Raw genomic sequence first — 23,164 nt, forward strand, 5'->3', positions numbered from 1 at the left:
TTCCAGCGAAAAAAATCACAAAGTGCCGGATTTCGTCTATTCCGATTGTATTATGCTAGATTCCGGCCAATTTCGCCGGAATATGGGTTGTTGGAATCCATACAAGTGGCCAAGTTTCAGCTAGTTTCATTAGAATCCGGCACGAATTGCCAGATTTCGGGAATTCGGCCGGTGCCGGAATCTAGTAGCCGGATTTCGGAGATGGGATACCAAAATCCCAGGACATTCGGGGGCAAATTTGGGCTACTAATAAACTTCAATGCCCGATGGTGGCAAATTTCCACAAACATACATGCAATAATGAAGAGTTTAAAGAGGATTTTTCGGTCAAACTAAACATGATTTTCGTTGACCAACATTTTCGGTTGCACCAAACATCGAAAAATACATAAAATATTTTTCAAAAAATATTTTACGCCCAAACAAACGTAGCATTATATTAGAGAAACAGAAAACTGGAGAAAAATAAATTTGAGGTAAGTCCTTCTCAACACAATAAAATATAATAAATATTGAGCTTTTACAGACCACAAATGAATCCACTTAGGGTTGGATACAAACCACAAATGACAAATGTCAATACAATATTCAATAATCTCTTCTCCACATTCTATAACCCATCTTATACTAGAGCTACGTAACTGAGAATAAAACTACCCACTAACATATTAAACTACCCGCTAACATATTAAACTACCCATGCACTAAATAACTACCCGTGAATAACTGCACACACCACTACCCATGTCTAGATAGTCCTTCACGTGGCCATGAACTGCAGCTGTCCAACTACCCACGTCTAGAGTCCTCCACGTTTTCATCAATCGCCCCACCTTGAAGAAGAACCTTGTCCTCAAGGTTCATATGGAGAAATTGATGAGAGGTTCAACCTCTTCGGTTCCGTGCTTACCACCAACAATTTTGGTGTCGCCATTTTCGAACTCCTCAAACCTTTCCTCTGTTGCAGAAACCTCAATAGAGAGAGCTTTAGGTGTTTGGCAACGATGTCCCGGTGTGAATTTTTCATTGCAACCGAAACACAGGCCTTTCTCCCTTCTTTTCTGCATCTCTTCCCAAGACAGTTTCTTGGCAGCACCCGATGAATATGGGTGTGTAGTATGTGTTGAGTACCCGGCTGAATTTGTCGACACAGTTGGCCCTTCACCACTTGCAATCTTCCGGTCTCTAGAGAGATTATCATCTCTCATGCGTGCTAACTCAATGGCGTCACGAAAGGGTCTTCGGTTTGAACATTCGCACAGCAGATACAATATCCTGTTTTAGCCCTCCAAGGAATGTTCCCACGAGTGCCTTTTGTGGCCACCCAACCACCCGGTTTGCCAAACGCTCAAATTCTTGTTGATAATCCCGCAATGTCCCTTCTTGTTGGATTCTTGAAAGTGCCTCGTCATAATCTTCGACTTTGGTAGGACAGAATCGAATTAGCAACTCCTGTTCGAAGGCGTCCCATGTGATGGGTACTTGTTCTTCCTTGTACAAATTTTGAACCCATTGCTACCATTGATTGGCTTCACTTTCGAGATGAAAGGCTGTCAGGGATGCCTTTTGCTCCTCCGGTATCTGCTTATAATTGAAGTACTGAACTACCCAGTTCAGCCACACGTTGGGGTCGTCTCCCGAGTACCGAGGAAACTCCAACTTAGTGAAATTACTCGATCCTTTAGAACCATTCGAGTGCCCGGAAGAATGATTTCCGTGACCCATAAATGATCCGTTTCCTTTGTCTGCTGATGATTCACCATGTTCAAAACCCTTGAAGAAGAGTTCCTTACGCTCCGCAAAGCTGGACTGTGATTATGTATTCATCTTCTGCATTACTTCTTTCAGATCCTGAATTTCTAATTCCAATTTCTCAATGCGATCCTTGTTGGTAGCCATGCTTTGAATGGTGGAACGGCTCTGATACCAAGTTGATAGGAACTCTTGATAATTTGAACAGAATTAAAGATATTTGATAGATAATGAACTCCTTTCGGGTAGGAGAGACCACAAATGAATCCACTTAGGGTTGGATACAAATCCCAAATGACAAATGTCAATACAATATTCAATAATCTCTTCTCCACATTATAGAACCCATCTTATACTAGAGCTACGTAACTGAGAATAAAACTACCCACTAACATGTTAAACTACCCACTAACATATTAAACTACCCATGCACTAAATAACTACCCATGAATAACTGCAATACACCACTACCCATGTCTAGATAGTCCTTCACGTGGCCATGAACTACAACTGTCCAACTACCCATGTCTAGAGTCCTCCACGTTTTCATCATGAGGCCTCTCTTTTTCACTTTTTTTTTCCTTGCCTCGACAAAGAGTCGGCTCCCTTTTCCGGTGGTTTTCTTGATTTTTTTTCTCCGCCCTCCTCTTTGTAGCCGTCATAGCTAGCCTCCCCTCCACCCCTTTCTCCAATCATCACTCACCGATGGCCGCTCCTCAGGATGCTAGGTTTTTCTGATATAGTTTCCCAAAAACTATATTTGCTTCTCCTCGCTAGTCTGTCCACCTAACACATCCTGCCACCTTCTCCTTCGGCCTCTTCACTCCACCCTTATGTTATCCTCGTCTCCATTAGGCCCCCATGCGTCAGCACGTGGTTTGCACACCTAAGCCAGTCGCCACTCTCCAACGCTCCTTGCATTCTCCCCCTTCGGCCTCTTCGCTCTGTGCACAACCTCCACCCGCTTCTCTTTCCTCATCCACGTGTCGTTGTGTGGCCTCCACACCCAGGTCAAGCTATCTTCCTCCGCCACAACCTGTCTCCAACATCCTCCAGGCTTTGTTGTTGTTGGGATTTGTTTTGTATGTTATTATTGTTTTTGAGTTTTGGTCTCCCTACATATTGTTGTTTTATCTTGTGATAGGAACTTGTTTTTTGAGATTTTGTTTCAAATGTCGTAGTGCCTCTCACCCTCAACCCCAAAAGAGGGTTGTGTACTTTACATAGCAGACGTTTAGGTTGGGTTGAAGAATCTCTCAGGGGTCATGCCCCAACTCAAACAGGTAGAAATGTCTCGTAAAGGTCATGCTCCTACTCGCTTGAGTAGGGTTGAAAGGTCTCTCGAGGGTCAGGCCTGCTCATGTCTCCCTTATTGAGGGATCGAGTATGGTTGAAGAGTCTTATGAGAGTCATACCTCAATCTTTATCTATTTTGGTGCCTATACCGCCTTATGCGACCTATTTCTTGGCTTTTGCCTAAAGTTTAGAGGATTGAGACGGTTTTTACATCTTTGCTGTTTCCAAATCTGGCACTGTTAATTTTGTTTGAATTTATTGTTAGGGAACCCATCTCTTTTGATCTATTTGTTCCTTGTAACCCTCCTCTTTATTTATTTATAAATGATGTAAAAAAACAAAAAAAAAAACAAAAAACAAAAATGTTATGGTGACAAATCCCGATATTTTAATGTGAAAGTGATTTGAGGAAATTTATATACGATTGGTCCATTTCGGATGCTCACTCTTAACACCCCGTTTGCTTTGAACATCGTCCCCCTGTCTCCTCTTTCTTCTCCCCCCTCTCCCAACTTTTTCCTCTTGCCAAACGCGGCATAAACGAAAGCTAATCCGATCCAATCCAGTGTCGTGACCACCTGAACCGTTCGTCAAAGCAAACAAACGTCATTCTTTCGCACGAAGCAAAACCGTCAAGTCAATCGGCGTTTTCTTCTTGAATCCTCAACCTCATATAAAGCAAAACGCTTTTGAACTCTCTCTCTCTCTCTTTGCATTTCTCCGAAGCCCCCCCTTCAACTTCGCTCTCACATTCCAAGCTCTCTCCCTCGCGTTTCTTCGAAGCATTCAGTAACCTTCCCAAGTTGCCATCTCTCTGCCTCTCTATAAGCGCTTAAATTTGCATTTTGCTTTGTGAGGAATCGGAGAGGATTACAGGGAAAGAGAGGTGAGCTCAGTGCATGACGAGCGCGTCGGAGCTATTCTACACCAGGAGGTCTCGCTTGGGCCGGAGCGATCCGGATCTAGGGTTCGATCGGAGTTCTCAGTATAGCCATAGTAATCGTCGCCATCATTGCAATTCTCACGCTCCTCATCATCATCGACGTGATTTGGGCGGCGGCGATCCTCTCCGGCGATCCCCGCACGTGTCGCATCACGCGGTAAAAATCCATAGGTTTTACAGGTTTTCCCTTTGGTTGGTCAGAATTTGGGGAATTATATTTCTATATTCTTTCATTCTTTAAGTTAAATGTGAAATTAGATATAAATTTAACTAATTAGGCTCGGTTCCGTGGAAATTGTTGCTTTGCACAATTGGATTATCCCTCGATTTGGTAGAATTACAAATATGTATGTTTGTGTTTGTGCGTGTGTGTAATTGTATCAGGTTTAGTGCAGGTGGAGCTTGCAATTCCATTTTTCTTTGTGTTCCAAATTTTGTGAAACTAGAGGTCAAAATTTTGAATTTCTTTTCATTTCTTATCTTTCTTAGAAACATTCAAGATTTTGATTTTTCCCCCTTTACTATTGAGCAACCATATAGAGCTTATAGATAGTTTGAAAAATTCAGGTTTTAGCTGATTTATGAGGATTTGATCTTTTTATAAGTAATTCAAATTTAATTAGAAGCGCAGCAGCGGGCAGTGTATAAGAGAGACACCCAACTAGCTAGAAGAAGAAGAAGAAGAAGACAAATCTTAAAATTCTAGAAAATTAGAAAAGCAAGAACTATTGTGGGCAACCATCCAAACATAAAGAGACTTAAACATGATAGCCTTCAACTCTGTGAGGATTTTATCTTGAATTAATGTTCCTTGATTTATTTATTTTTTAATTTTTCAAATGTGAACAGTTGTGTCAAGTCGTTAGAATTTGACATAAAAATTGGGTAGATATTGCTAGTATAGCCTTTTTGTTTAATGTGCATCTAATCTAAGCATGAATCTAAACTAGGGTAGACATTACTAGGGTATTCGGAAAAATGTCTAGGCTGGGGCATTTAGAATCTCTTGAGACTATGAAAACAAGCAGATGTCTGCATATGTATTTGCCTCAAGAGCACAAGCATAAGCAGGTGCGTGCAATTTGCACTTTGTTTCGCCTTGGTATATTTGGTTTATGTGTCATCTATAAAAAGCTTTTGTGCCTTTCTTAAGAGAAAAAAAAAATAGCATAAGAAACATTAAATTGCAAAAACAAAAGGGAGAAAATTTGATCAGTGGAAGTAGATCTAGTTGATTTAACAGAGAACCTAGACTAGAGGGGGCGGGGATGTTGTATATTTATACAAAGTCCATACACTTTATATGCTGCCGCACAAGGCACACGTGTGTGCACCACATGCCAATAAGTCTTGAGAACTTGTGTTGTAATTTTATATATTCAACAATATTATGTGGGCCTAAGGAACTTTTTTTTTTTTTTTTAGGGGGGAAACACATAAAATTAGATAGGTGGCATGGAATAAATGAACTGGTTCTCTTTCTAGTTTCTTTTTCCTTCCTGTTCATATACATATTTCGAGTGAAATGCAAGAGAAATTGCATCTAGTTGTTTGAGACTCTTGTTTGACTTTCGTTGTTTCCTCCATTATCTCCTATAATTAAGGTCTTCAGGGGGGTGGCTATGAATGTTATTGCTTTTTTCCCAATGTTTGGCGGATATCTTTGTTTTTGAAGTGTATTTCAAGTGAAAAAAAAGGGTTCTTGAACGTCCCATAGAATGAACCTGAAATACTTTGTCATAATAGCGTTTGAAATGCGTTTGCATGTGTGATAAAAGCTTAAAGTTGAAAATCTATATTTGTCTTGTGGTTGAGTGCCTGGAGGTTCATGCTTTTATTTCCCCTAATTTGTATATTCTCTTGCCTTGCTAAGGAGCGTGCATCAGTTCGACTTGACCAAAGTACGAGTCAGTTTGTTTCAAGCAACAGTGCCAACACAGAAAATTTAAGTAGGCCAAGATTGACTGAGAATGAAAGGCTTCCTGGGGCTGTGGTACTTGCAAGGGCAAGGCTTCTGGAGAGGTTGAGAGGGGTGCCTCTTTCTGGAAACAGGTCAGTGATTACTGCCATGTGCATGTTTGTAATTTTTCTAGGGTGAGTTTGGATATCCAATGAGGATTCTTTTGGTAAGTAGCAAATTTCATTAAAAAGGCGCAATAAGGGGCACAAACCTTGTGCATGGGATGTATAGGAGAGAGACATTAGAAAAGGAAAGCTAGCATCTTAAATTGATAAGATCAATGAATTCCAACAAATGAGAAAGGAGAATGAAGTATTTACTGCCGTCCAGTCATAAAGAGACCTCAAGAATAAGAGCTTCATCCTCATTACTAGTAACTCACATCCCTCAAAAGTGAAATTCTACCAAAAGTAGCTTGGCATTGGAAATCAATGTTTTTCAACACCCGAAGGTAGCCGCACAAGCCTAAGAGAGAGTGTAGGGGGTGCTGGTTCCTTCATTATTTAAGCAAAAGTTCCTCTAGCTCAAGCTAATCCGTTCTTTTCTCTTCAAAGATGCCACATTAAATACAAAAGAATTACTATCCAAATATTACTGTTACAGTGTTATGCAGTTTCTAGCAATGCAATAATTCATCCACCATCCTATGCATGACCCACGTAACCCCTAACAAACAAAGCACAAGATTCCACATTCCCCTAGCAATGTCACAGTGAAGAATTTGATGATCCACTGTCTCCCTATTCTATTTGCACATGTAACACCAATCTACATTATGAAAAATTTACAATATTGACAACAAAATTGATAAAAAAAATTCCCAAGTACCCTAAAAAATGGCTTCTTCAATCATCCATTGTGTTTCTCATTCAAATTTTAATTTTGTTGAATTTTGTCTTAATTTCCTTTCTCTTCCTGATTTTCTCCTGTATCTTGAACCTCTAAAGTCCTTGTCGAGTTGTTTGCATATAATAAATTGTCATTTGCTGTGAAATACTGCTGCTAGCCTGCTGCTACTACTTTGCAGCCTTTACATAGTACTATGGTCTAGGCTACTTTTGAAACGATTTTGAATGCAAAGATCTGTCTCAACTGTCCTTGGTTTAAAATAAAAGCGGTTCTCTGTTTTGTTTGGCTTTTTATTTAGGGGAAGCAGTAGACCTTCATCTTACATTTCTCGTGCTGAATCATTACTTGAAGATGATATAAGAGGGCTGGTTGAGGTAGTTCGGGACGCGAGGACTCAAATCTCGACAGGTCAGCCTGGAAGCTCAATCATTACTGATTTGACCTCCCAAATTGAGAGGCTGCAACTATTGCAAGAATCAAAGAAGAAGCCACCCGGTCTCACTCAGGAGGCTCTGGACTGTTTACGCGTGGAGGTTTTTAGCAGCCCGGTTGAAGGAGCAGCGCCAAGAGCTTCACAGGATTGTAGTATATGTCTGGAGACTCTCTTGGAGGGAGATGAGCTTGTACGCTTGCCATGCGGGCATAGATTTCACTCCGCCTGCTTGGATCCCTGGGTCCGAACTTGCGGAGACTGCCCATATTGCCGTAGAGGTATTGTTGTAAAGAAGATGTAGATTTTACAAAGGTGTTTTTACTTACACTCGTGAAAGTTTTGGTATTTTGACTAAACCATACTGTATTTGTATCTACTGTTTTGTTGTACACGGGGAAAATTTCCTGAGTTTTGAATCCATGTTTTACATACATAACTCAAGTAAAAATCTTGTTTAATTTTGTTGAATGTGAAGTTGGAATCCATGTTTACGTTGTTTCTCGATTCTTGTAGAAGACGTAAAGAGGGTAAAAATGGATCAAACATGGGTGGTTCGAATCATAGTGCCCAAAATGTTCTCGCTACAGGAAAGACATGAAATTCAAAACCTAATTATTTCCACATAATTCAGGCGAATGACTTTTTGGTAAATTGATTTCGCTTGTCCTGCAAGTGGTTCAATGGGTTTCAAGTTTTCCTTTACAATTTTGGTAGAGTTTTTTGTCTTTAGAAAAAGACTTTTATTTTTGAGCTCTTTTTTAAAACGTAATTTTCTATTTTTTTAGAGAAAAAAAGTCAAAGAAGTGTAGTTTTCTTTTTAGTTTTTTTACCGACAAACTTATTTTTGCTTAGTACAACTTTTTAATTTTTATATATTAAAAATAACAAACAAAAGAAAAAACGAGAATGTGAGGAAGAGGGTAGGAGCGAGGAGTAGAAAAAGAAAGAGAGAGGAGGGAGGAGTAGATCTCTCAAAATTTGTTTCATGAAAGGTGAAGTCTAAAACCGGCTACTCCCCCCTCCACATCAAAGAGTTAGGACTCTACTTTTTAGCTAATTTCATTAGCTCTCTCGCTCCTTAATGCAATTCTAAACAAGGTAGAAGTCTTCTTGTTCATATTTGGTAAGTGATAAAGCACAGGATTGATAACTAAAGATGATACGTGGCAAACATCACACCACCCTAATAAGTAGAGCAAAAATGGGATTGAGTTAAAAGTCAATTAATTGTCTTCACTTCCTATGGTTAAGAACTTAAGAAGAAGAGAGATTACAACAATAATTTGGAAATCAACAATTATGGAGAAATACTTCGGTTATAAGTTGAAAATCATTTTAAAAAGCATGGGATTATAAGTCATAACTTTGAATTCATTGAATTCTAAAAAAGTTTAAAACAAAATCCATTGATTTGACCTAAAAGACAAATATTAACTTAACCTCAAATTCTGGTTATCACGTCCTCAATTACAAAAGAACAATTTTTTTTTTTTTTTAAATTAAGTTAAAGAAAATTTCTTTAATTTAGTTTATTAAATTGAAATATATCTTTACAACATATAATTCTTTTATGTGTTGTTAAAAACAATAATAAAGAATAAAATAAAAGGTATAAAAATAAGGGATAAATGAAAAATCAGTCACAATAGTTGGCCTAAACTATAATCACTCATTTTGATATAAAAAATAATTTAAAAGTTATCAGAGTAGGCCAAAATAATAATTTAGTCACTGCAATTAAATTGCGTCAAAATAATTGACGGATTCCATTAGTGTGCTACGTCATCACCAATAGTATGATGACACATGTCACTTTATCCAACCATTCTTTCTTTTGAAACTTGAATGATAAACGCTTTTGTTTTCCAACAACCTTTAAGCCACATATGAATAACACGGCGGTTGGCTTGGATTCATCCCACCATGAAATGAGCGGTTTTGAGAAAAATCAAGTAACATTCGTAGAAAAAAAACGTGAACCAAGTATTGAGGGAATTAAAAAGTTTTAGAGAGAGAAGGTCCTGAGAGTTTCTAGAGAGAGCGTTTTCGAGGCGTTTGTTTCGTTGGGGGGGGGGGGGGGGCGCTATGCGCCTTTTCCCTCCCGGTGGTGGTTCTCCCTTAGCTCTTCTTGGGCTAGGGAGTTTTAGTTCTTCTTTGTTTTGTTGTTATAAAGGTTAGGTGTCTTCAAGCTATTAGGGTTGTGGGATTTTTGTCCCCCCGGTTTTCTGGCGGTGGTTGTTGTCCCTTGACAGAAGATTGCATGGGAGTTTTGGTGTTAGGGAGCGGCTTCTTGGTGTGTCTACGTCAAAGTGTCTGACCGTGCTTCCTTGGTGTTTTCTTTAGAGTCAGATCTACTCACTTCGGCTGGGTTTATCAAGACACACACCTCTTCACGGTGTCGCCGACCTCTTCCGATACAGCAGCCCCCAGCTTCGGCCGTGTCGCGCGTTTCTGCTCAGCGCGTGGCTAGCATGCGCCAGGGAGGTCTCTCCCTGTACCAGTGCGTGAGGGCTACGACATGATTTCCAGGGTGCGGCTAGTGGTGTTCGGTGTTTCGGGTGTCTTTGGCGGTCATCTGTTGAAGAGGGAGGTCCCTAGTGGTGGCGCGTGTAGTCCACGCGCCGGCGACAGCGCTTCCGATGCCAGTTTTCTGTGTTGGTGTTCTGTTGTTAGGTTGTTTTGTGTTTTTTTTCTACAGTTTGCTATGTGCTTATATTAACCTAATCATTTATTTTTGCCCAAAATGGCTGACCTACTCCCAAATCAAGGAGTTAGACCTTATGTCAACGCAGTAGACATCATTCTATTTGGCTAGGTTTCTTTGTTAACAACTGTTTGTTGGAGTCTGAATCTAATTTGGCTCAAGTGGGGTATACACCTCTATTGTGGTGTTGTATGTACACTTTTATGATGTATTGTTATGTACCCTTATCTTGACTAATGAAAGATTGATCTTTCCTTAAAAAAAAAAAGAAAAAAAAAAAAGAAAAAAGAAAAAAGAAAAAGTAACATTCGTAGAAAAATCAAGTAACATTCGTACTCTCAAATCGACACTCTCTTCAAATCCTACCACTCGATTATGGATTATCAATTATCAAGTAAATCAATGTGGAAATTGTAGTGTAAATCGCCAAAAACTAATGGAGGTATGGGTTTTAGAAAATATTAAGACACTTCTTTTAACTACGTTGCTAATATCTCCACGTTAATTCTTCAAGTCTTCACTCCATATAATTTTGGATGTTTCCTACTTATATATAAAAAAAAAAAATTAAATTGTTTTTTTTATATTTTGGCTATAGTGAATATACTTATATGATGTTACCTTCATATTACCCTAGACGCAACCAAAATTCAGTGGCATATAACCCTAAATAGGAGGTGAAATCCCGAAAATTATCAAGGGTGTGCCACCCAAAAATGTCTTTCGGGGTGGCCGGACCCCACCCTCAGGTAAGGGTGGACCAACACTCTCCGCTATCTTCATTATTTGGTTTTTTTATTTTTATTTTTTAATCTTTATCTTTCTGGGTTTCGGTTATTTTTTTAATATTTGATTTGGTGTAAAAACTAAGTTGCACCCCCACAAATTTTAGCAATAATAATACTCTTTACTCCCTAATGTTTCTTTACATAATTTCCTTCAAATAGATGAAAAAACTTAACTAATGAGGCACAAAAGTGTCATAGTTTTTGACAGTTTGTAACGTTCATTGTTCAAGTATCACTTTTTAACTTTGTAGGTAAAAATGACAAAGTGATGTTACTATGTTAATAAAGTGTATTTTTGGCTTAATTGTTTTGTTTATTTTTATTTGGAAAAATTCAGTTTAGCCCTCCAAACTGTCAGCCGTTTTGGAAGTAGCTCTTCGAACTATCAACGTTTGGACTCTAGCCATCAAACTACAAAAAAGTTTCAAAAGTACCAATTTTGTTGAAATATACCTATAATACCCCTACCACAAGTGTAAAAACAAAAAATTAATTAATTAATTAATTTATTAGTTTTTTTTTTAGTTATTATTATTATTTTTAATTGAAAAATGACATGTGGTAGGAGTATTATAGGCATATTTCGACAAAATGGATATTTTTGAAACTTTTTGGTAGTTTGACGAGACAGAATCCAATCGTTGATAGTTCGGAGGACTACTTTCAAAACTGCTAGTAGTTTAAGGGGTTAAACTATAATTTTTCTTTTTTTTTTTTTTTTTAAAAAAGCACAGTCGCTCACATGTTATGTATTTCTTTTTTGGGCTTTGTTTTAAGGAAAATGTTGCAGGAAGGTCCATAGTTGAAGATTGGGGTAAGAACGTGGCGACAATGGAACACAATGAAAAAGGAATAGAAGCAAAGCACGACGACGAGGATGAAGAGGAGCGACAAGAAGTACAAGGAATATGGAGTTGGGGAGCAGGAACGGAGGGGCAGCTGGGCACGGGCAGGCTAGAGGATGAGCACCTCCCTCAGCTGCTTCACCTTCCTTCTCTGGCCTCCTCCGCTGCACCCATTTCTTTGCTCACCTGTGGCGGCGCTCACGTTGTCGCCTTGACCTCCGGTGCCACCCTCTTTTTCCTTTTCTCTTTGTTTTTTCTCCGTTTCTTATTCTTCTAATTCTATGCATTTAATTTCCTTACTTGTTTTTGAATTACAAGTGGGTAATTGTTTTTTCAATTCACTTTGTAGGTGGTAGGGTACTGACATGGGGAAGGGGTACATCTGGCCAACTAGGCCATTGTGACATGGTTAATAGCTTTTATCCGAAGCTTGTCGCTTCCTTGCAGGCTTATTTCATTGCCCATGTTTCTGCTGGATGGAACCACTCTGGATTTGTTTCAGGTGGGGGGGTGATTTTGGAATCCCGATATTTTTTCATTGATATTTGTTGTTAATTTATAATTTCAGATAGTGGTTTTTGGGGTGATTTTGGAATCCCAATATTTTCTCATTGATATTTCTTGTTAATTTATAATTTCAGATAGTGGGTGTCTTTTTACCTGCGGGGATGGGTCGTTTGGTCAGCTTGGGCATGGGGACTACAGGTCACATTGCTCTCCTGTAAGAGTCTCATACTTTGTTAATAAGCATGTTGAACAGATAGCTTGTGGTATGCGCCATTCGCTTGTGTTGTTGAAAGGTAAATTTGCATGGTGAATCTGGTGTGTACTACTAGTAGTAACAAGCTGTTATAGCATTCAGATGCTGTTTCGATAGGATGCACCATAAATGTTCCTGCATTATGCTTAAAGAATTGTGTTTCTTTATTTTAAGATAAAGTTCTTGTCATTTATGCAACAAAGAAAGTAGAGATGGATGAACAGGAAAGACGCTTTGATGATTGATGATTCCCTTGAGCTAGGATATGATAGATGTATAGAAAAATAAAACGAGGACAATGATGATGCTCTAGAGGCAGAGCTTTGAAAAAGATAATTTTCTGCCTTTTTTAGTGGAATTAAAATTTCTAAAGAACTTTAAAGAATAATGGGGAAGGGATAATCTTACTCTGATGGACACAAGCTATATCCATGGAGTAGAACTCCGTAGCTAAAGGAAAGTTTAAACCTGATCACTTTCATCCGGTTCAAGCTTTAATCACTAAGATCAATGTGATGCAGGTTCTTCAGGATTTCAAATTTATGCATTTGGGTCTGGGAAGCGTGGTCAACTAGGTATCTCCAACGTTAAGACCAAATCAGTTAGTCTTCCTGAAGTAACTCATGGATTGGAGGATGTCAGAATCGTTAGCATAACTGCAAATGGAGATCATAGTGCAGCATTATCTGGTGAGTACATCCAATTTTCTCTTGCTTGATATGGCAAACAAGGTAGACTATAAATTTGTACATTTTTCTAGATCATCAAATCAGCTGATAACTTTAAATGTGGTGGTCCAAAATTTTGACCCAATGCAGAGTCTGGTGAAGCTTATAGGAAGTTTTCTTTTGGCCAATTAAGCATTGATGTACTCTGCCCTCTAATTTATTGTTGTTGTATCTTCTATGTTGCGTCAGTTGATGGACATCTTTACACTTGGGGAAGAGGGTTCAGTGGCAGTGCAGATGCTCACTTTCCTCAGCGTTTACTTTCATCTTTCTTGTTTACCAGAGCAGCTCTTGGATGGAACCATGCTCTAGCATTGACTAGTACGTGAATACATTTCCTTTTTCTCCTCTCTCTCTATTTTGTTTTTCTTTAGTCAAATAGCAGTGTTAGCCCTTTGGCATCTTAAACAGGTGATGGGGAAGTTTTTATGCTCGGTGGCAGCCACCATGGAGTCCTTGGTGATCTTGAGAAAATGAGCCCAAAGCAATTACCTGGTATGGCATCTAAATTAGCTGGGAGCATCCGATTGTTCTAGTAACTTGTTTATCACACTACCTGCCCCATAAACAGTCTGGTTAATGGGTACATAGCTGAAGCTTGATAGTTCAGATGATAGTAAACTGCAATTGCTTTACGTTTTAAGCTCTTCAATCTTTACTGCAAATAATCTCCAATATATTGTTGTGGCAGTGATGCTGATTATAAAGTGACATGCAGTAGTTACTTGTGTGTTTCCTTGCGCTCGCAGATCCCAGAGGCGCTATTCTGGAGAAGGTCCATGCTGTTGATGGTTTAAAAATTGAGCATATTGCAGCCGGAGCTGAGCACTCTGCAGTGGTAACAGGCAAGGTTCTTTTAATCTCTATAGTTTCATCTCTATTTTGTGGTCAGTTGCTGATTCATATTCTATATAATTGTTGTTGCAGAAAATGGAGAAATAAAGACATGGGGTTGGGGTGAACATGGTCAACTTGGCTTGGGGAATACATGTGACCAAACTTGCCCTCAAGCAGTCAGCTTAAGTAACAATCTCAACGAAGCTGCCACATTCGAAGTTTATTGTGGTAGTGGGTTTACATTTGCCATACAGAATCCTTGTGTATAATCATATCCATGCTTAACTTCTTTTGCCCCTTGACAAAAGAAAAAGAAAAAGAAAAGGCTGCTTAGCCATATTTTTCATATGTTTAACATGAGATTCACATTTTTTGTTACTAGTTATATGAATTTGGAAAAAAATGATTGAATTATATTTTTTTTTAATTGAATAAAGAAAAGAGTTACAGTGGGATCATTCCCACTTTTGATCCAAAAAGGAAGAAGAAGTGGACAATCCTAAAAATGAAAAAGGGGTGGGCTTCTCAAAAATAGATCGAAACTAAACTAAAACAGTGTTAAAATAATTAAAAAATTTAAGAAATTGGTCAAACAAGTGATCTAGTCCTCTCAAAGGGCCATACAAGGAGGTTAAAAATGCTAAATGGGGCATAGAGTAAGGCAAGTTCATCTGTACTCCCACTTGGGAACAGCAACAACTACCAGAAGGTGGTTGATGCAGTAGAAGCACTGTAATAGTCCAAATCTGAGACTGCAGAAAAGAGAGGCATAAACACAAATTTAGATACAAGAGTCTTTCCTAAATGGAGACTAAAACCCAAGCAACATAATAAATCAGAAATAAATAAACAGCAAAAAAGCCTAAAAAATAGCAACTTCAGTGTTCGGCGTAGTAGAGGATAGTAAGGCATCCGACGTCGGCGTGTGAACTCATGCGCCGGCATGTGGGAATTAGATGACTTGGTGTTACATATAAGAGTGTTACATATAATTCTTTATTTATCACAGTCCACATTTTCCCAACATTCAAACACAATCTCAGACACATGCCCATCAATCAATGACAATAAAATCAAAATTTTCCACATACGCCAAACATCAAAACAGTCACATAATCACAAATCCCATTTTTCCATCATCCAAACAGAGTTTCCAAGTCATTGCTCATAAAAAATTGAAACAGTACCTTCTTTCTTTGCAAGTTTGGTTTTGGTCTTTGGATTCAAGCTCTGCTTCCGCTTAATACCATAATTTAAGACTTTCTTCAAATTCTAGCTCCTGCTTTGGAAAGTGAAGGCATGGAATAAAAAGTGAAAATACTAAAAAAAAATCAATAGAGAAATGAAATTTTGAGTCAAATTTAGATTGAGAATTTGACAAACCATATGTTTTTTAGAATATTTTCTAAATTTTAAAAAAACTTTGAAATGGAGAGCTTGTTTGGAAAAAAAACATCGAACAATGTCACATATACTAAATCCTCTGGATAAAATATTAACCGTATTCACATACTATAAAACCGCTATTTGTATCCACATATGTGAATAATAATTTTTGCTAATTACATCCGTGTATGTACATGCGAATAACAAATAATTGTATATAACATATGCTGGGGGTTGCCGGCATGAACACCCCTAATCCCAAACAAAACTTTTTTCGTGTGAAATGCCATAACATTCCCCTTATTAAAATATGATCGATGTCTTTGGAAATTGATTTGGCTTGTCTTGCATGTACAACTTTTTCTCTTTTGGATTAGTTTTCCTTTTCAATTTGGGTAGGTGGTTCTTCTTTTTAATTCTTTTCTTGTCCATTAAGTCTTCTCTTTCATATTTGGGAAGTGATTGTGGATAGGATTGATAGAAAGAGATGATTCGTGGCGCACAGCACACCCCAATAGTAATAGGTAGAGCAAAAATGGTATTGATTTCAAAGTCAATTAATTGTCAGACATAAATTTCTTACAATCCACGTATAAAATGAACACGTGTCCTTTAAACATGTAAAAAGTACATACTTTTTTATTAATGCTATTAAAAAAGCATGTAAGAAGCACATACTATTTAAATAACACGTGATTCTTACATGCTAAGGGACACATGTCAATTTTATATGTGGGTTGTAGAAAATTTCTATCATTAATTGTCTGCACTACCTATTAACAGGGACAATGATCCTCTCCAGCTCAAAAGAACTAAGAGGAGCGGTTAGTTTAGGTGGAAGGGTAAATTTGTTATTTTATATTTTTTTAAGACAAGTTTACTCTCTCCATTTCAACTAATCGGCTCCTCTCTAATTCATTTGAACCAAATAGGATCCGATGCGGTTAAAAGGAAGAGAGATTATAACAATAGTTTGGAATCCAACAAGATAACAATTATGAAAAAATACTTCAATTATAAGCTTGAAAAGCATCTTAAAAAGCATGAATATAATTTTGAATTCATTGCATTCTGAAAAAGTGAAAAACCAAATCCATTGGTTTGGCCTAAAAGACAATCTGTGGTTATCATGTCCATTGTCCTCAATTACAAAAGAACAAAGTTTTTGTTGTTTTTGTTTTTTTTTTTTTGAAAAAAATTAAGTATGAGAAAATTAGGGTTAAATACCCTTTTGCCTCACGTGGTTTCAAATCTTTATTTTTTTGGTTCTATGTGCTTTTATTTTTATCACATGCGGTACCTGTGCTATGAGAAAAGAAAGAAATTGTACTTCCGTTCATTTTTTCCGTCCAAAACTGACAGATTTCCACGTTAGTGACACATGACACTATTAAAATTGCGACAAGTGGCTGTCATATTTTTTAATTTTTTATTTTGAGGCTTTGAAAAGAAATTAATAAAAAAAAAACGTGGTTTTTAATTTTTAAATTTTAAGGCTTTTTTTTTTAAATAAAAAAATGTAGGGGCGGACAGAAAAATGGACGGAGGTATCATCTCTATTTTTTTTCCATAACATATGTACCGCCTATGATAAAAATGAAAGCATATGGTGCAAAAAATAAAGATTTGAAACCACAGGAGACTGTAACGTATTTAACCTAGAAAATTATTTTAATTCAGCCTATTAAACTGACATATTTTTAGAGCACGTGATTTTCCAACTAAATAAGTAAAAAGGAAAAAAAAAAAGCATTTCCCACAAACCACTATAGAATTGTTTTTTTTTTTTTTTTTTTTTTTAAAAGACACTTTCATAATGCTACTCTTTTGTCTTTACTCTTCACATCAATTTATAATCAATTTATCATTTTCATTTCGTATAAGTTAATGTGACATGTTTTAAGTTAATTTTTATCTCAATCACTTAAAAAAAAATTATTTAAAATACGTTAAATTAATTAATATAAAATATGTTAAATCAACTAATATAAAATTAATGTAAAGATTGGCATTATTGGGAGTAAAAACTACTGCATGATGAACTAAGTCTTGAAAAAAGGATTAAAAAAAAAAAAAAAAAAAAAAAAAAAAAAAAAAAAAAAAACCTCTATTTCCTATTTTGCATGAAAACGAAAAAAAGAAAAGAAAAAGAAAGCACTTTTTTGAATAACGCGTAGAGTATAAAAGCAAACATTCATCGGTCTCCTTTCTTGCTAGTTGCTCCTCTTGACGCGGCATCTCTTCCCCTACGACTTTCCTTTCTCTTTACTCTGCAATCTCTCTCTCTCTCGCTCTCTCGCTTTTCAATTCCATTATCACAAACCCAACACAACCGACCGAAGCACAGACACAGAAAAGGGCAAAGAAACCGAGAAACAGAGGAACAGAGGAGAGAAAACAGAGAGACTATAACAGAGTGGGCGAGAATGATGCTGCGGTCGTGCTACAGGCCGCTGGAGCGCTGCTTCGTGGGGAGGCTAGGCTGTGGCTGTGGTGGAGGCGGCGATGGGCTGCTCTGGCACACGGACCTCAAGCCCCACGCGTCCGGGGACTACTCTATCGCGGTGGTCCAGGCCAATTCCAGCCTCGAAGACCAGAGCCAGGTCTTCACGTCGCCCTCCGCCACCTATGTTGGTGTCTACGACGGTCACGGTGGCCCCGAGGCTTCCAGATTCGTCAACAAGCGCCTCTTTCCTTATATGCAAAGTAAAATTCTCTTCAACAAAACCCCAATAAACCTTTGTATATGTCTTTGTTTTTATCTTCCAACAAAAAGAAAGAAGAAAAAATCTTTGTTTGTGGGAGGCTTTGTTTTGATGAGGCTTCGTTTGGTTGGTATAGAAGGGAAAGGGAAGACTTAAGATAATTATTTTTTTCTTTTCATGAACTTTATGGTTGTTGAGGATTTTCAAGGAAATTAGAGAACTACATACTTCTTTGAAGTGCAGTGAACATATTTTTGATTGATTGAGAGTTGGGTTTTTGTCGTATGATCCATAGGATTATGGGAAGTCTTTGTTTTGTTAAGATAGGCTCTGTTTGGTTGGTGGGAAAATCTATAGGAACAAGAAATACTAGAAAAATTCTTAAATTTAATGAAATTTGTGGTGTTTATCACTTTAAGAGAATAGATTTCACTGAATATTATGCTTGCTTGAGTTGGGTTTCCTGCAATTTGTTTTGAAAGATGATACAAAAGGAAAGCATGAGCAGGGGCCGTTGGAACTTGCCTTGTTCTTGTCTTGTCCTTTGTTTTCTTGGCAACCAAACGGACTGTTGGAACTTGCCTTGTTGCATTAGGACTCTCTCTGTCTCTTTCTCATCTTTTTTTTTTTTTTTTTTTCTCCCTTTCGTTTGTAGAGTTTGCCACAGAGCAAGGCGGGTTATCAGTGGATGTGATAAAGAAGGCATTTGATGCCACTGAGGAGGAATTCTTGCATTTGGTGAAGCGAGCATTGCCAGCACGGCCACAAATTGCTTCAGTTGGGTCATGCTGTCTTGTTGGTGCTATTTCAAATGATGAATTGTATGTGGCAAATCTTGGGGACTCGAGAGCAGTTCTTGGACGGGGAGCTTTGGAGGGTAAAAAAAAATCGGTTGTGGCCGAACGATTGTCGGATGATCATAACGTTGCAGTTGAGGAGGTGAGGAAGGAATTAGAAGCCCTGCATCCCGATGATGCACATATTGTGGTCTACACCCGTGGAGTTTGGAGGGTTAAGGGAATAATTCAGGTATGGCACCTGTGATACATTTGTTCTGTTTCTTGCTTGTAATTTACTCCTAATTGCAATTTAATTAGTATAAATTTTCAATTTTAAGCAATGATGTTGTAATATAAAGTCATTTGATGCATCGAGCTCACTCACAGAATTCGGTGTTCTTACTTTCTTTGATTTTCTTCAAATATTTATTCACACCTGCAGAGAGAATGAATCTCGTCTAGATGTTGGCAAAGGAGGAGGACTAGGCCGCAACAGTTTACTTATGCTTTATTTTCTGCTGTTTGTAGTAGTTGGAAGCTGATGCTTTGGGTGATCGTTAGCTGCATGTCTGTAGTTCTAGTAATGCTTTCATATAAACTCTCTGAGCCAAAATCAGTATATCAAGTTCCTTTTCTTTGTGTACATAGGCAGTATGTGAAATTTTGTATGAGAAGGTGTGGCATTTGGCATCACCTAAATCCTCATTACCCATTTGATTTTCTAAGCTAATTATTCCTTGTTCTGATTATACAGTGCATGTGATCAAAACATTGGCATGCATGTGTCCAAGCGTCTTCCATCATCTAAGTAGCTTTATGCTGCTACCTTCTAATTCTCTTGGTCTAGAGTTCACTTTTGGCAGTCCAAATCTCCTAAATCATGTCTGAGAGGAATTTTGCAGACAATAGCATGAACTTGTATATAACTGTGATAGGGGTGCGTTCTTTAAATTATAGGCTGATTTCTTTTTGGTGACAGGCACAATGCTCATATTCTGATTTTCTTGTTTGTAGGAAATTTATATCCTCATTGCATTATAACATGAGAAACAGTAGAAATCAGTATCTTTTTCTATCCTCAATGATAGTGTTAAAGAAACTATTACATGATAAGAATACAAGCTTGTCTGTGTGGTCCAACCTTAGAATGGAAGTTTCTAGCCCAAAAAAGTAAAGATGCTTATGAGCTTATTAGTCCGACCAGCAGGATTCGCGTACTTGTTCAAGGCAAACAGATAGTTGATGATTTCTTAAGTATCTCCTAGGGTCTCTCTCACAAGAGCCAAAGTTAGTTGTCATCCATATCATGCTATGTCCATTGCTTTTTCTTTGCTGATTCCTTTTGCTTTATGTCGAAAGGAATATATGCGTTTGTGTGTAATGGATAGATAGATAGGTAGATAGATAAATAGTAGCTCTATTTTAAGTTGTTCTAAGAGAGCTTATATCTTCCATCCTCTTCCAGGAATCATATGCTCTGCTCCCGAACCAGCATCTCATGCAGCTAAGTTAAAAGTAATGTCTTCCATGCATGAGATGTACATGAAGACCCCCCCTGAAGCATAGTACTAAGGTCTATGTAACTAAGGAAATTCATCTTGATTTCTTCCTATTCAAACTTCGGGCATTTTTTTTTTCAATGTAAAAGTTGAAGTGTAATGTTTATTCCTTGCTGGCTGTTTTTACCTTTAAATATTAGATAACTGATTCATAACTCTAAATAATGTGATGGATAGTAGGAAGCCGTCATAATTTTTTCTTTTTCTTTTTATTCTTCAGGTGTCAAGATCTATTGGCGATGTCTATCTTAAGAAGCCTGAGTTCAACAGAGACCCAATTTTCCAGCAATTTGGGAACCCTATTCCTTTGAAGCGGCCAGTGATGACAGCAGAACCCTCAATCCTAGTAAGAAAGCTTAAACCACAAGACTTATTCTTGATATTTGCATCAGATGGCCTCTGGGAGCAATTAACTGATGAAGCAGCAGTAGACATAGTGTTCAAAAACCCGAGAGCTGTGAGTGCCCATCTTTCACTTATCTTTTATAACTTTTTCTCAACCGTTATTAATATACTCCTGTCATCATTGATGGATTTGGTTTAGGTGCTGTAAAAAAACACTACAGAAAATCACGAAAAAGAGAGTAAAATTAAATCTAGATGGTTGAAGAAACTACAGAAGATCTCTTGGAGTGTTTTTTTACCGCATTTAAGCCAAATCTATCATTGATCTTCATTCTTAATATTCAGTTTAATGAATACCTTGGATACTTTCTAACGAAATGGTTCAATTATAATCTTTGTGGCATCTAAAGATATGTTATTATCAACTAAACTGTTAGGGTTTGACTACATGTGTGCCACAATTCCATTCATTGATTTTAATACATGCAGGGAATTGCTAAGAGATTGGTGAGAGCTGCCATTCAGGAGGCTGCAAAGAAGAGAGAGATGAGTTATGGTGACATAAAGAAAATTAAAAGGGGAATTAGGCGTCATTTTCATGATGATATCACTGCTGTCGTAATTTACCTTGACCACCAAACACGTTCCTCAAATGCTAGACTGAAGCACAATACAGTTTGCTGCACCAGTGCACCGGTTGACATCTTCTCTCTCAATACAGATGAGACAGAAGAAACAGAAGATGATCTTCTTTACCCAGTTTCCTAAAGAAACGAAAACCCTTTAAAGGTTGACTGACAACTGAGCAAAGGTCACTATTACATAATAATTGAAGGAGGACAAAGTTTTCCCTTAAACTGTGTTGGTGGAAACCTTCGATCCAGTATATTAAGCTGACATTTATTTTTAGAGTAAGTGATTCTCACATGTGAGAATCACGTACTCTAAGAATAAATGTCAATTTAATAATTTTTCCAACTCAATTTAAAAGAAAAGTATGTATACTCAGAGAAGAATGTTTATTCCTTTTTTTATTTTTATTTTTTTATTTTTTTTTCTTTTTAAAGGATTCATTGACAGAAGGTGCAGTTTTACAGATAATCGGGTTTTATTGGTTGATAAATGGTATTTTTACATCTTTTATTCATCTCTTGTACATCTTATTTTTAAATCTATTTGGGACTCATATTGGGCATCACAAATTCAATAGTGGATTTAAAACTTAGTTATGTGTAGATGCATAAAAGATATAAGTGTATATATCATTTCTTTGGTTGGATGATAATGATTCTCAAAAATAAGAAAGCATCATGGGAGCACCACTTTTGTAACTTCATTTATAAATAATAGTAATTTTATTTATTTATTTATTTTAAATTTTTTTAAGACAGATAAGTGGTAAATTGTAGCTAATAAACATGTGTGATGGTTCAATAACCTTTGCTTCTTTTTTCTTGTACTTTTTTTTTGGGAAAAAAAAGGGATTTTAAAAAACGATGACGTTAAGAGATAACGGTAATACGAGTAAAGGTAAGTTGGTATCTACCAACGATGATGGCAATGAATGATGACGGTGTGATAAAGGTAATATAAATTCTTAGAAATTCTTCAATTATCTTAAGCGGCCGGCTTAAGATAATATTCTTAGAAAAACAATATTAGAAATCTAATTATACAATACTATCTTTCTTTCTTCTTTTTATTCAAACATGAAAGCGGAAGAGACCAATTATAGCTATTCTATTTGGGTGTGACCGTATTAGTACTTATCTATTGGAAGCCGCACAAGAGAGGCTTAAACGATGAGAACCGCATAAACTCTATTAAGTCTAACTGTATCATAGTCTGACCTAAGTCTATCAGGGCATTAGTGAGACCTAAGATAATTAATACTAATAGGATTGAGAATTCTCATTTCGGGAGTCGAACTCTTACCTTAATACGTGCCCAGCCTAAAGATTTCCTTAAAGTTACTGAACCACCACCACTATTAGTAAAAATAATAATATCTTCGTTTATACAAAGTACACATCATTCCATGAATGAAGTCAAGAATGTTACTAGGAGTACCGCTTTTACTACAAGTCCATTACAAATTAATGCGACTCTACGTGTCAATTAACATATAAGAAACTAAAATGTGGACTTGAAGGCTTATATTGGGTGTGATTAACACTGCTCAACCAAGCAATTATCTCCTATAAGTGATGGTTCTCATAGGAGGTGTCTCTTCATAAGAGATGGAAACATTGTTTCTGTTGATTGAGTTGCACGGCATCTATAAAAGGATGAAATGGCTTACAATTTTAGTTACTTTCAAACTTCTCATTAGTTCTCCCATGTGATCAATACCCTAGTTTGAAAGGCTAAAATATATTTAACCAAAAAAAAAAATCTTATCCCATAGAGAGAATGAATAATAATATTCTTGGATTGGTTTACAAGAACGGAAATAGGTCATCAGTAATAGCCGACCACCCTTTATTTTTTATTTT

At 37.2% G+C, this 23,164-nt stretch overlaps 3 protein-coding genes across 3 annotated transcripts; all 3 read left to right on the top strand.

Moving 5' to 3' along the window:
* Window positions 1-3,507: 3,507 nt before the first annotated feature.
* Window positions 3,508-7,701, top strand: LOC133881744 (probable E3 ubiquitin-protein ligase RHY1A). Its single transcript, XM_062320764.1, has 3 exons — window positions 3,508-4,148; window positions 5,865-6,043; window positions 7,099-7,701. Exons 1-3 carry the CDS (start codon window positions 3,948-3,950, stop codon window positions 7,532-7,534), a joined length of 816 nt encoding a protein of 271 aa, XP_062176748.1. The 5' UTR covers window positions 3,508-3,947; the 3' UTR covers window positions 7,535-7,701.
* Window positions 7,702-11,500: 3,799 nt separating this feature from the next.
* On the top strand, window positions 11,501-14,250 carry LOC133882305 (ultraviolet-B receptor UVR8-like). Its single transcript, XM_062321447.1, has 8 exons — window positions 11,501-11,791; window positions 11,920-12,072; window positions 12,212-12,370; window positions 12,852-13,019; window positions 13,248-13,379; window positions 13,470-13,553; window positions 13,808-13,903; window positions 13,986-14,250. Exons 1-8 carry the CDS (start codon window positions 11,557-11,559, stop codon window positions 14,162-14,164), a joined length of 1,206 nt encoding a protein of 401 aa, XP_062177431.1. The 5' UTR covers window positions 11,501-11,556; the 3' UTR covers window positions 14,165-14,250.
* A 3,241-nt stretch (window positions 14,251-17,491) lies between these two features.
* LOC133880932 (probable protein phosphatase 2C 63) lies at window positions 17,492-21,816 on the top strand. Its single transcript, XM_062319898.1, has 4 exons — window positions 17,492-17,987; window positions 18,642-19,015; window positions 20,545-20,781; window positions 21,159-21,816. The coding sequence occupies exons 1-4, from the start codon at window positions 17,708-17,710 to the stop codon at window positions 21,435-21,437; spliced, it is 1,170 nt and encodes a 389-aa protein (XP_062175882.1). The 5' UTR covers window positions 17,492-17,707; the 3' UTR covers window positions 21,438-21,816.
* The last annotated feature ends 1,348 nt before the right edge of the window (window positions 21,817-23,164 follow it).

This window comes from Alnus glutinosa, chromosome 11 (genome assembly GCF_958979055.1).
Source record: "Alnus glutinosa chromosome 11, dhAlnGlut1.1, whole genome shotgun sequence".
Lineage (NCBI taxonomy): Eukaryota > Viridiplantae > Streptophyta > Magnoliopsida > Fagales > Betulaceae > Alnus > Alnus glutinosa.

Bases quoted from the DNA above. Each gene is read 5' to 3' on its own strand.
- LOC133881744 (XM_062320764.1), top strand. From the start codon at position 3,948: ATGACGAGCGCGTCGGAGCTATTCTACACCAGGAGGTCTCGCTTGGGC. The intron at 4,149-5,864 runs GTAAAAATCCAT...TGCCTTGCTAAG, and splicing joins CGCACGTGTCGCATCACGCG to GAGCGTGCATCAGTTCGACT. The intron at 6,044-7,098 runs GTCAGTGATTAC...CTTTTTATTTAG, and splicing joins GTGCCTCTTTCTGGAAACAG to GGGAAGCAGTAGACCTTCAT.
- LOC133882305 (XM_062321447.1), top strand. From the start codon at position 11,557: ATGGAACACAATGAAAAAGGAATAGAAGCAAAGCACGACGACGAGGAT. The intron at 12,073-12,211 runs GTGGGGGGGTGA...TTATAATTTCAG, and splicing joins CCACTCTGGATTTGTTTCAG to ATAGTGGGTGTCTTTTTACC. The intron at 12,371-12,851 runs GTAAATTTGCAT...AATGTGATGCAG, and splicing joins TTCGCTTGTGTTGTTGAAAG to GTTCTTCAGGATTTCAAATT.
- LOC133880932 (XM_062319898.1), top strand. From the start codon at position 17,708: ATGATGCTGCGGTCGTGCTACAGGCCGCTGGAGCGCTGCTTCGTGGGG. The intron at 17,988-18,641 runs GTAAAATTCTCT...TTTCGTTTGTAG, and splicing joins CCTCTTTCCTTATATGCAAA to AGTTTGCCACAGAGCAAGGC. The intron at 20,782-21,158 runs GTGAGTGCCCAT...TAATACATGCAG, and splicing joins TGTTCAAAAACCCGAGAGCT to GGAATTGCTAAGAGATTGGT.